The sequence below is a fragment of the Protopterus annectens genome, chromosome 17.part0 (genome assembly GCF_019279795.1).
Source record: "Protopterus annectens isolate FY-2018-M chromosome 17.part0, PAN1.0, whole genome shotgun sequence".
Classification (NCBI taxonomy): Eukaryota; Metazoa; Chordata; order Ceratodontiformes; family Protopteridae; genus Protopterus; species Protopterus annectens.
The window spans coordinates 46181905-46195630 of record NC_056751.1 but is presented as its reverse complement, the minus strand read 5'-3'; the positions used below and the strand labels follow the sequence as shown (position 1 = coordinate 46195630).

At 41.4% G+C, this 13726-nt stretch overlaps 1 protein-coding gene across 6 annotated transcripts in view; it reads right to left on the bottom strand.

The window, feature by feature from the left end:
- Positions 1-13726, bottom strand: part of ARHGAP24 (Rho GTPase activating protein 24) — a 2476452-nt gene that overhangs the window by 393915 nt on the left and 2068811 nt on the right. For all 6 annotated transcript variants that reach the window (XM_044058912.1, XM_044058914.1, XM_044058911.1 and 3 more), the window contains one exon: positions 1012-1134. In XM_044058912.1, the coding sequence (XP_043914847.1) occupies positions 1012-1134 (123 nt within the window). The remainder of the gene's footprint in view (positions 1-1011; positions 1135-13726) is intronic.

The window sequence follows — 13726 nt, the reverse complement described above, 5'->3', positions numbered from 1 at the left end:
AAAAGAAGCAATAATCTTTTGCTAAAATATGTGGCATGATATAAGGACACATTGTAGACAACTCTACAATTGTTATATTGAATTTGTTAAAGCTGAGCTTTCAGATGATGTTTTGTCTTTTGTTGGCAGTGGCCATGGTGTCTTTTAAGCTATTATCTGAATTACTGAATTAATTAATGAGGTCAGTTTTTTTTTTTTCTAATCCCTGTCTTATTCCTAGCAACTGACTACCTGACAATAAGAGCACTGGCAAATTTTGTATTAATTTTGGATACAAAAAAAAGAAAAACTTTTTAACACATTATCACCACCTTGCAGCAGCATCTGAGAAGCCAGTCAGATGTGAATTTAAGGAAACAGCCTGTCATCTTCTGGGGAAGGATGGTAAAGAAGACACTGCCCATTGGCTGCCCCTTGGCAGAGACTGGATGGTTAGCACATAGATGACAATGCTGCCCTGAGATGGGATGTTTGGCTGCTATTCCTTTGTGTACCTGCAGGGGGCACACAGACCTGAGGATGAAGTTCACTAAAACCACTTCCCATGCTGTGGAGTCTGAGGGGAATGCCTGCCATATAACACCTAGTCCTCCCCAGGCCTCATTTTGGCTGCTCACAGCATAACTACCAGATAGTTCCATGCAAAGATGACTAACCTGCTCAGTAATGTACTATGACATAATGTGCTATGCCATGTTAGGCTCTGATGCTGTACATAAAAGCCAGGGTGAGTTCCACAGCTGTAAGATATAGTGTCAAATAAGACAAGAAGACATGATTTAGCAAAGGAAAAAATATGGAACTCTTATATTCACAGATGGTCTCTTTACATGTCAGTGAGAAACTGAGCAACTTATCCATTATACATTTCAATAAGCTAACAGTATAACTGAGCTAAACCAGTACTGCATTAAGCTAGGATACTGTATCTATATGGGGCTAATACCAGAAACACAGCTTGTAGAACATAACTGAGTGAACTGTGTGTGTTTCAATTTAAAAATGACTTACCTCCACCAAATGGTGCCCAGATGACTCTACGTATTGTTTTCACCCAGTCCTCCATGTCATTCTGTGTGTTTGCCATGAGCAGGTACGTTTCATGATTGGCAGTCATCCGTTCTCGGTCACCTCCTAAAGTAAAACAAGGACAAATGAGCATTGAAGGTTGTGTGAGTAAAGTGTGGCTGTTGGTGAAACTGTTAATAGTCAGTTGAGCCATGTTAATGATTAAATCTGCACACCGTGGCATATCAGGTCTTGCATTGTTCTTAGTCACAGCAAATCTGAATTTTGTGTTGAAGTACAGGATGGAGGGAAGCCAAAACAAAAAGTGCTCTGAAGCTTTCATGTGTTGGAATTTTAAACTAAGGCAGCTAGACATATGTGTCCCACAGAGTGACTGTCCAGCACCCACATGGATCACAGTAATACACAGTAGAAATTGAGATGAAAAAAAAACATTTAGAAAACTTTGAAATAAGAAATGCTACCAAGTGAAACAAACAGTTGACGTTCTTAACAACCCCTCTTAAATGTGTACCAGCTTAGTTCTGATAAATAAATGACCATGGATGTAAACAGCACTACTTGCCTTAAGCAATTATGTTCCATAATAAAATGTTGAACAAATACTCCAGGACTTTTTTTTTTTCCGAAAAAACATGCAAGTGATAATCTACAGCTAGCCAACATAAATATTATAGTCACTGTTGAACTAAGGCATTGGTTCTGATTATTATTTGTTGCTTAAATAACATGGAAGCAATGCACATTTTTTGCAAACATATTGAAGGTGCTTGGAACACTGTAGAGACAAAAGCTTATTTATTTTTATTAAACCTCTGTTACAATGCCTACTGTATCCATGCAGTTTTAAATTATTCTTTGAATATGTTTGTATGAGGTAGCACATACCTGCAATGAAATGCGATACAAAAGAAAAAATGTAGGATATAATGTGAGTAGTTGAAAAGGGAGAAGGGAAGGTTTATCTTTATGCCAAGGAAGTCTAATCAAAAGAAACACAGAGAATGCAAAGTTTTCATTAGCAGACTTGAGTGACTTCAGACGTCAGGCTGAGTTCCTCTCCAGAGATGTAACAGAAAGCTTCACCTCATAACAGCATGGTAGAAATCTATTTGCTTTGTACTAAACAGTTAAAACTATATACAAAGATAAATGATTAACTCCTATTAGTTTTTATTTTATTTATTTATTTTTAATTTCTTAAACAGGTGTGTGAACTGATCTGGGTACCTTTTTTAGCCATGACCTGGGATCTTTTACAGAAGGCAAAACAGGTAGATAAATATGTACAAGGCATTGATGGCACAGGCATTAAAGAGATGGTACAATTACAAAATTGTCACAAACAATGTAGTCACATTGTGCAGGCATTAAGATACAGAACCATTTTAGGGAGTCGTGTTGAATAGAGCGTGGACATTAACTCAAAACAGTCAGGATACCACAATGAGTAATTTAGCAGAGTGAAGATGCCTATACTGAGGGAGAATACATTCAGAGATTTATCTCTAGTATATCAGCCAGGTTAGCACGCATTCTATGCTGGTGGGTGATAATATATTCCAAGTACCTGGAACATAGTGTGTAATATAAAGAAGCCTCAAGTGTAAGGCTTACCTGTGGAAAGCAATTCATGATTCACAGCAGTCTTAGAATACATTGACATCATAAGCACAAGGTTCCTGAAGATTCGTGATAATGGCTAGTGGTTACAGACCCTAAAAGCAGAAGTTGTTACTACACAGTTCATCTTCTTCTGATGAGTAAATATGCAGTTTCTCTTCTGTAATTCTTTTTTATGACATTAAATAATTGTAACAAAAACTGCATAAAGCTACAATTAGGGAGGAATACAATAACAATCCACTGTTTAATTTTATTAGGTTCTTCATTTGGTATTAAATTGCTAGGTTTCATATTGAATATTTATATGTGGTGAACATACAAAAATGTGATCAGAGGAAAATGCAGGTAAACAGAACAATGTTTACAGCAGTGTGTGTGTGTGTGTGTGTGTGTGTGTGTGTGTGTGTGTGTGTGTGTGTGTGTGTGTGTGTGTGTGTGTGCGTGCATGTGTGTGTGTGTGTGTGTGTGTGTGTGTGTGTGTGTGTGTGTGTGTGTGTGTGTGTGCGTATGTATTTGTGTCTTATTTATTCCTTAATTCTAGTCTTGTCCACAATCAGATATTACTTTGATGCAGGAAAAGTGGAATGTATTTATTTTTACTACAGGAAAGCGTAACTGAACCTGGAAGATATCTACATAATTTACAATTAAAAAAGTAGGAGAGCACAGGTTGTATGAGGCACTTACCATAATAGTAGATGTTCGAGTTCATTTCTCTCTTTGCCATAATTACTCATGGATACTAAGATCCACCAAGGTCATACCAGCTAGCTTTAATCACCTGATGCTACTCACATCTGACAGCTTCTCATAGTCTGCCTAAACTGCCAGTCACAAGCCCAGGAGACTATTCATCAAACAGGTCTAGATTTTCAGAGGCAAGTCCTACAAAAGTGCAAATGATATACCGGGAAATATTGCTTGCTAGAAATAATATCAACCTCCATAAATGAAAAAATAAATAAATAAATAAATCAGCATATGTGAGCAGGTCAGTCTGTGGTGTTTTTTGTTGCACCGGCTCTTAGCTGTTTAATTGTAACATTGTAAAGTGAAGTTTACACCATTGTATAGTCTCCCTGACCGTAGACAGCATGTAATTTAAGAACCATACCTAATTTAGGAAGCTAAACATATATGGACTACAAGTAAGTGTCCTTAACTACTACAACAGATTTTTTCTATATCATGACCCTTGATATGTTCAGAGTCAAGAGAAAACATCATGACATCAAAATGTTAAAATCCATCAGTATTTGGGCAAGAATTCAACTGTCACAGGCTACCCCATGCTGATGATACCCAATGAATTGATGTCACGGCTATTAAGACCTGATACTGACAGGCCCGTTATATCAAACAATAAAATGTCACTGAGTAAATAAAACAGCAAATTCTAAAAGCCACTGTTGTGTATTCTGGCAGTGTTTTACCTATTGCACTTCTACTGCTTAGATATTCACTAAGTGTAATCTTACTCGACTAGGGGTAATACTCAGAGATGAGTCATCATTAGGCTTTTTACATATCCTTTCCCATTCACACCCACACTTCTGTAGCTCTAAGGATCACAATTATGTGCTTTGAATTTTAACTGGTGCTTCAACTCCTGGTTGCAGAAAATGGAACTAAAGTACAGCATAAACTCCTCATCCCCTAAAAAATGCCCACAATAACTCACCCCCATGCTACAGTATATGGCTATACCGCCACACCCTCTGCTACATCTTCTACTGACTCAGGGGTCAGAGAATCACAGAGAAGGGACACAATCTGCAGTCTGCAAAAAACGAGTAGTCCTTTCCCCTGGCACTACAGCATTTTAAAAAAGATGAATACATATGCCAAAAAGTGCAGTGTCATCCCCTTTGGTAAAAACTCTGTACCCATGAACTACCACATAGACAGCAATCTACTTAACACCAAATGCATGATAAGAGACCTTGGGACCCAGGTGGACAGTAGTCTCTCCTTTGATAGTCACATCACCACAGTAGTCAGGAAGTCCTTCTACGTGGCACACCTCATCATAAAAGCGTTGTCATCCAGGAAAAAAGAGGTCTTTGTTCCCCTCTACTCGTCATTCATTAGAACATTATAGAGTACAATGCCCCTTTTGGAATGTACCTCACAAGACATCTGCAGCAGCTGGAAAGGCCACAGAAGTACCTCGCAAAGAGGATTACTGGCCTCAAACAAATGCCCTACACTGACCGCCTCAAAAAACTCCAGCTTTATTCCGTAGCATATTGCCTACTCCGAGGTGATCTCTGCCTAACATATAAAGCTATGTCGAACCCAGAGTTGTTGGACATGCTACACCTAAAGAAATCCCAATCCCTCCGAGCTACACACTCTAGGAACCTAAACCTTGTCACCACAATAAACAGGACATGCTGGAGGGATAGATTCCTGTCCCAGAGACTTCCCATACTCTGGAACAAGCTACCCATCTATGTCAAGCAAAGTTCTTCATTAGCACTCTTCAAGAAAAATCTTGATGAGTGGATGGGAAATAGGAAATACACCCCGGGGATCACTTCTGTGTCTCTGCTGGACAGTGGCACAGGAAAATAACTTTCTTGGGTGGCGTAACCTTGCTGGCTAGGCTTACGTAGGCCCTTGGGCCGATAGCTTAGTACCTACCTATGAACCTATGATGCTCAGCACCACGTAACATGATGGAGAGTGACTAGCAAAACCCAATGAAATGGGACTTGATGATAAGATGGGGTTTTCCCAACTGTAATGTAAAAGGCTTATAACTACTGGCATATATTACAAAGGTGTCATGAAGACAGAAACAATAGCAAGAAAAGGGAGGGAGGAAATCAAGATTACAGTAGGAGAAATTAGGTTAAACATTGGCTATTATGATGAATGCTAGATTTGTATTATTTTAGTCAGTTTGGTCTGCACTAATAATTGTTTGGCAGAATAGTATGCAATAATTATACATCCTGATGGATGTGCAGTGTTGGGATTCAGTTAATGAAATGTGTGTTCGTGTGTGTGTGTGTGTGTGTGTGTGTGTGTGTGTGTGTGTGTGTGTGTGTGTGCACGTGCATGCACGTGTGTGTGTGTTTACAAAGCATCAGATTTAAGACAGGTTGTTTTTTGGGTTTCCCTGTTTTTGTGAGAGGAAAGGATATAAGGGCTATTGGATGTAAGGGATGTTGTATGTAAGGAATGCAGGATGTAATGGATGTTGGATGTAAGGAATGTACTAACCACTCACCCGTGAATAGTTACCAAAAGTAGTACTTCATCTTCAAACTCAGCAATGAGCAAAAAAAAATTACCACACAAAGGGGAGTTAATCCCCCAGCACTTAACTAGGTGAAGTCCACACTATTGGGAGTTAATTATCCCACACATAACTAAATTCTGTTCACACAATAAGAAGTTATGTTGTTCACACAATTAGAAGTTAATCACACAGTGCTTAACTTGGTGATGTCCACTCAATGGGGATTTAATCACCCAGCACTTAACTAGGTGATATACACACAATGGGGAGTTAACTACCCAGCACGAAACATAGTGATGTATACACATACAGTAAAAAGAAGAAGAAGCTTCAGGAAAACCAAATTTAATAGCCACAAGGTTAGCGCTTTTGTCTCTCTACACTTCCAAAGGAGATTTCATCAGAAAGCGCTAACCTTGTGGCTATTAAATTTGGTTTTCCTGAAGCTTCTTCTGCTTTTTACTGTATTTGTGGAGTTCGGAGTTTGAGCTAGAGCTGCTTTTTTTGATAGTGATATATACACAATAGGGACTTAACTGCCAGCACTTAACAAGGTGATGTCCACCAATGGGATACTGTGCACCATAGTTATACAACTCTTCCTCCAATAGGCACCACCTAGAGTCTGTGCTACTGCTTATGATTTGATTTAGTTTTGGGTGAGTTTGAGTTGGAAAGACCAAGCATGTTTTGGGTGGAAGCCTAGCGAAACATGGGGAGAGCATACAAACTCCATACAAGCATTGGCTGGAGGTCAGGCTGAAACCTTACATCTTGTGTATGGGTGCCAAAGACCTTAACTATTATGACAACAGTGTTGATCAGGGCAGTATACTACAAACAGATAGCAAAAGCTCACATGCAGAATAAAACTAGATTTAAGTTAGAGTCTATATATTGTTACTGGCAAAATGCCAGATGTAAGAAGGCATATATATATGTATACACACACACATACACACACACACACACACACACACATATCTATATATATATATATATATATATATATATGTGTGTGTGTGTAAATGTATACACATATACACACATATATACATATATCTGCCTCCATACCTGCCACCACTGAATGAACTACATCAGAAGTAATAAAAAAGGTTGAGGTTATTGTGAAGTAACAATATTCGTGTGCATTGCGTACTTGATGATACTAGCACTGACAGGGCAATTGCGATCCAACACACAGAAGTGTTGGACACAGCAACTGCAACCAGTCTTACTGCAACAGTGAGAAAGACTGATATGACTAGCTCACAGACACAAGAAGTCCTACAGGTCAAAGTAACCAAATGTACTAGCTGTTACTGATAGCATTAGTAATGAAGACATGATCTGGAAAATGCCAATCTGTAAACAGGGCAGCATCTGTCCACAGGTCCAGAAGTTGGAAACTTTATCATGAAAAATGTCTTATGCAACACAGGGCAGTATTCATTCATCCCTGTGTCAGTGTCAGTTTGTGCTGATTGCCTTGGTTTCCTTCTGTGCCCCAAAGGCATGCTATAAGTGAACTGGTAAACATCAAGTGTGGCATGCGCGCATGCGCCCGTGTGTGTGTGTGTGTGTGTGTTTGTGTGTGTGTGCGTGTTTGTGTGTGTGTGTGTGTGTGTGTGTGTGTGTGTGTGTGTGTGTGTGTGCGCGTGTGCGCGCGTGCATGTGTGGCATGTGTGACATCCCTGCTCTGGGCCAGTAATCAAGAAGCCTCAATCCTCACAACTGCCACCAGTGAGGGATGTTCACTTGGAGCAAAAATACAAACAGTATTTATAGATGCAGCTCACTGCACCAAGAACAATTTCCCTTAAGAGCAGAAAGGGAACACAGTCCCATCCTGAGGCTGGGTTTCCCTCTTTCTCTTCAGGCCTCAAATAAGACTCTCCACTGACACAGCTGTAGAGTTGAGTCCTTAGCCGAGTATTTCAAGGCAAGTCCTCCACCACTCTCTCTGTGAAACCAGTGCTCTGTGTCTCTGCTGACACAAACACACACATACTCTTTGAGATTTGATTTTCACAGACACACACACACACACACACACACACACACACACACACACACACACACACACACCTGGGAAAGGCTGGCACAAATCTACCAGTTATGCCCCCCACTACCCAGACTATAAAGTAGATTCATTGCCACTGGTGCTACTTTAAGGCTGCTACAAGGCTACCCAATTATACTGAGTGAAATTAATACTAACACCCATGGTAATGTTGACCAAACAGCAAGGCTTTCAGGAGCAGCCACAGTGTACCCAAATGAATATAAATACTCTCAAATGTTAAAATATTCTCTAAAAGATCATCCACAATGAAAAGTTTAAATATATGTAATAATAAATAATAAAAGAACATTTTATTTCCAGTTTGGCTTTGTTAAGGGCAGATCATGCCTACTAAACCTGGTTAACTTCTTTGAGACAGTCACCAAGGCCATAGATGAGGGAAAGGTGGTTCACGCTGCCTACCTTGACCTCGCCAAGGCTTTTAACACAATTCCTCACTCAGGTATTACAGAAAAACTCACTAGCCTGGACATAAACCCCTACGTCATGAGATGGGTTGCCAACTGGCTTACAGACAGAACTCACACGGTAAGAATAGCGGGCTCCAGGTTAGACTATAAACCAGTCACAAGTGGTGTCCTGCAAAGCTCAGTCCTGGAACCCCTACTGTTCAGCATGTACTTCTCAAAAGTACAGGTAAACACAGGAGGGCTATGGCTAACCAAGTTCGCTGATGACTGCAAACTGGGAGCCATAATTGACTCTCCAGCTGACATGGACATCCTCCAAAAGGGCCTTACTGAGACGGACACCTGGTGACAAAGTCATGGCCTCAAGCTAAATGCTAAAAAATGCATAGTCATCCTGTTTGGGAAAAACAAAATATCCATGAATTACCACATAGTTGACAGCCCCCTTAATACAGAAGAGGTAATAAGAGATCTGGGGACCCAGGTAGATAGTAATCTCTCCTTTGACAATCATATTGCCAAAGTAATTAGGAAATCCTTCTATGTGGCCCATCTAATTACTAAAGGGTTCGCATCTAGAAATAAAGAGGTTATAGTGCCCCTCTACTTGTCACTCATTAGACCCATCATAGAGTACAATTACCCATTTGTGATGTACCTCACAAGACACTTCCAACAGCTGGAAAGACCACAAAAGTACATCAACAAGAGGATTACTGGTCTCAAACATATGTCCTATGCAGCCCAACTGAAAAAACTCCGGCTGTACTCAGTGGCATATCGCTTACTCAGAGGTGATCTCTGCCTGACTTACAAAGCCATGTCCAACTCAGAATTGATGGACATGCTTCACCTAAAGAAATCCAAGTCACTGCGAGCAACACGTTCTAGTGAGCTAAACCTCACCAAAACAATAAATAGAACATGATAGAGGAATAGATTCTTGTCACAGAGACTCCCCGTGCTTTGGAACAAAATTCCAAATTACATCAGGCAGAGCCCCTCACTAACACTCTTCAAGAGAAACTTTGACGAGTGGATGGGTAACAGAAAATACATCCCTGGGATCACTTCATTGACTCTGCTTGACAGAGGATCAGTTAATTAATCAATGGGGCGGCGAAAGCCGACACACTCTGGCTAGGCTTATAAATGCCCTCGGGCAGATAGCCTTGTACCTACCTATGAACCTATGAATATGAAAGTACTAAAAATCTATTTACAATAAACACCAGAGTGTCAATCACAGGAAATATTAAAAATAGCACAAATGGAAAGGTTCACACAGATACAGAAAAACAATACTTAATTAATCTCACTATATTTTTCTGATTGACTAAATAATTACTGTGTCCTAATTTACTTACCAAAACATCCTTTCATTGCTGTACCCAGGACTGTCTGTAAGCTCCTGAGCACCCCCAATCCTTTCTGTGTTGGAGGGAAGCCTTCTAGCTTATCAGTGGGAGTGGTAAGCACTAGGTAGCCTATCTACCACATAAGGAGTGGTTTCTGGCAAAAGAAATACCAGTTATTGGCCGTTTGGGAAGTTTTTCCATCTCTTTCAACTTTCTGGTTTAAAAGCCCACATTTGCACTTGTTTCCCGCATTTCCTGTAACTAGTCTAGTCTAGATTCAGACTTGCTGTATCCAGGACTGTTTGTAAGCTTCTGAGCGGTGCTAAAGTCTGCTCTTCAATTTTTCCCTTAGATCTACTAGTTCTCTCCTCTCCTGCACTTTACCAGACTTCTTGTAGCAATTATTGTAGCACATAAAAGTGCTACCAGCACTAAATGGTCTACAAGGAAACAGATCCAGCATTTATTATCAATGCCCACCCCACTAGGCATGTCTAAAGGTCAGTTCCCTGAGCTTTCTCCTATTAACCTGGTGAACTTGGACATCCTGAGGCAATGTAGCAGCTGCCTCATTTACACTGTCTCCTCTTACCTCCCAACATTCAGACTTGCAAGAGAAGAACTTATATACCCAAACTGGAAGCCACACACTCTCCAGCCAAGACCGCAATAGCTGGTCAAGAGGAGAAGGTCAACACTTGCACCACACCACATGAAACACACAGCTCTCCCGAACACACACCAGCACTGCCTACACATAAAAACACAAACCACACACCCACCTTCATGGAGGCTCTCAATAAAAATCTACCCAAGCAGCTGAGACTTCTAAGGCTGAAACACACTCGACCACTATAGCACAACACTAATCACAAGACAGATAACTCTCCTAAACAGTGTACCACTCAACCAAAGTGCCTAAGGCAAAACAGCATGCCCGACACACTAGTTATAGGTGACTCGATAGTGAGGCACAGTGATGTCCCACTCACTAGGCTGAATAGGGAGAAAGTAACAGTGGGCTGCCTGTCTGGTGCCAGGATCCACCACATAATGCATGCACTCAGGTTCCTCAACAACAGGTACAAATATGACTCTGTTATTGTACATGTGGGTGTGAATGACCTGAGATGTATCTCCCTGGAATACATGAAAAGAGACATGGAGGAGCTCTCAGATTATGTAGCCCAGGTGGGTATGACCCTAGCTCTGAGCATTATTCTACCATCACCCAGAATGATACCACAGTACAAGCAGAAAATGACTGATTTCAACAATTGGCTAAGTTTCTGGTGTCATTCTGAGGGGATCCAGTATCTGTCTGCCTGGGATGATATGACTTACAGACATCGATGCTTTGCCAGAGATGGCCTGCAACTGTCACCCCCTGGGCTTCCGGATATTGGCCAAGGCTTTTGCCACCCCTAGGCAGTGTTCCAAAGACCAAATTACCACTATAACAGCTACAAACAAATGCAATCTGAGGGTCATGCTACTCAATGCTACAAGTCTAAATCTCAAAATGCACTCACTTGAAGCACTCCTTAAAATGGAGAACATCGACATTTGTGCTGGAATAGAGACCTGGTTCAAGGCAGCAGTAAGCACCCCTGTACTACCAGGCTATAACTCATTTCACACCTTTCAGCCCCAGAACTTGTACCAAAGCTCCAAAGCCAGTGCTGTTTCCATATTCATAAAGGATGTGCTCACCTCCAGACTGGTAGCCCAACATAATGCATTACAGATACTTCAGGTGCAGCTAACACTGGGTAAAGACAGAGATTCAGGTCGTAACCTGCCAAAGGTCCCCAACCATGTCCCAGGACTCACACTCAATGTTCTTAAGCATCCTGAAGACTATTAGGGTCCAACCTAACTCTCTCTTACTAGGCAACTTCAACTACCCCTCCATGAACTGGGAAAACTACTCATGTACCAATACACTTGCCCAACATTTCCTGGAGTTCATTAATTCCAGTGCTCTGGACCAGCTTGTTCTTACCCCCCACTAGAGGTAGCAACATCCTTGATCTGGTAATTACAAACATGAGTTACCGTTGCTCTACACCAATAGACAGCTCCTCCCTGGTTAGATCCAACCACAAACTAATCACTTTGGAAATCCACATCGTTCCCACCCGCAAAGGTAACCACCATGAAAAACTTTTTGAAAGCTAACTTTGGACTCCTGAAAACAGAGGTGGCTAATTTCACAGCACCCATGCAAATGAAAATAGTTGCATGACTACCAAATTATGCACCAGTGTACTGTATAACCACGTACACAAATGCATGGATCTCGCCATACCCAATAGAACTAAAATGCTCTCCTCCAAAAAAAGGAAGCCAATCTGGCGGTCCTCTGCCATAAACAAACTCTACAACAGAAGGCGGAAACTGATGCGGAATAAAGTGAAGTCCCAAGACTAGAAAAACTCCCTTATCAGCCTCAACAAAAAGTTGAAATCCCTCATCAAATCCTGTAATACTAGCTATGAAAACAGAATTTCAGCAGATAGTAAAGACAACCACAAGCCCTTCTGTAGTTATGAAAAGAATCTCCACAGCAATACCCAGATTTGCTTTGAGCTACTGCACAATGGTACCTCCTATACCGAGCCAACAGATATTGCCAGTATACTGGCTGACAGATTCAGTGCCAACTTTACCCGTTCCCCCAAAGAACCAATCACAATACCAGTAGCTTTCCAGACACCCAGTATTACTGCTGCACAGGTTAAAACAGCACTTTCCAAGGCCAAGAATACAGCTTCTATGGGACCTGACAATATCCCTGGCTGTGTTCTACATGAACTGCAGAGTGAACTGGCATCTCACCTGTGTGCCCTGTTCAATCACAGCCTCACCTCAGGCTTTGTCCCTACCAAATGGCGCACTGCTACAGTCATCCCTCTCCACAAAGGAGGAGCGACTATAGACCCTGGGAGCTATTGCCCCATTAGCCTGACAAGTCTGATATGCAAAGATATGGAATGCATCATCATGGACCTAATAAACAAGGATATAGGGAATCTCCAAATTCTGGATCCCACACAGTTTGGTTTTGTGAAGGGTAGATCATGCTTGCTCAACTTGGTCGACTTCTTTGAGTCAGTCACCAGAGCTGTGGATGAAGGCAAGGTGGTTCATTCATACAGCCTACCTTGATCTGACCAAGGCTTTTGATACCATTCCCCACTCAGGAATCACTGAAAAACTCACTAAGCTAGGCATCATCCCCTATATCACTAGGGTGGTTGCAAACTGGCTCACAGATAGAACCCGCAGTGTGAAAGTAGTTAACTCCAAGTCAGACTGCCGACTAGTCACGAGTGGAGTCCCATAGGATTTTGTCTTGGGTCCTCTCCTGTTTGGTATCTACTTCTTTGAAGTCCAGGCCAACATGAAGGGACTCTGGCTGACAAAGTTTGCAGACTATTGCAAGTTGAGAGCTATTATTAACACCCCAAGTGATGCTGACATCTTAAACAATTGCCTCACTGATACCAACAACTGGTGTCAGAACCATGGCCTTAAGCTCAATGCCAAAAAAATGTGTCATTCTCCCCTTTGGTAAAAACCCAGTTCCCATGAATCACCACATAGATGGTAGTCCACTGAACACAGAGGTCGTTATAAGAGATCTGGGAACACAGGTTGACAGCAACCTCTCTTTTGATCAATGCATTGCCACTGTGGTCAGAAAGTCCTTCTATGTGGCACAGCTCATTACTAAGGGTTTTGCATCCAGGAAGAAAGAGGTCATTGTCCCCCTGTACACTTCCCTCATTAGGCCAATCATTGAGTACAATGTCCCATTTGGCATGCACCTCACTAGACACCTGCAACAACTGGAATGGCCACAAAAGTACCTCACAAGTGGATCCTAGGCCTTAAAAACTTGTCCTGTATGGACAGACTCAAAAAACTCAAACTATTCTCTGTCTCATATTGCCTACTTAGA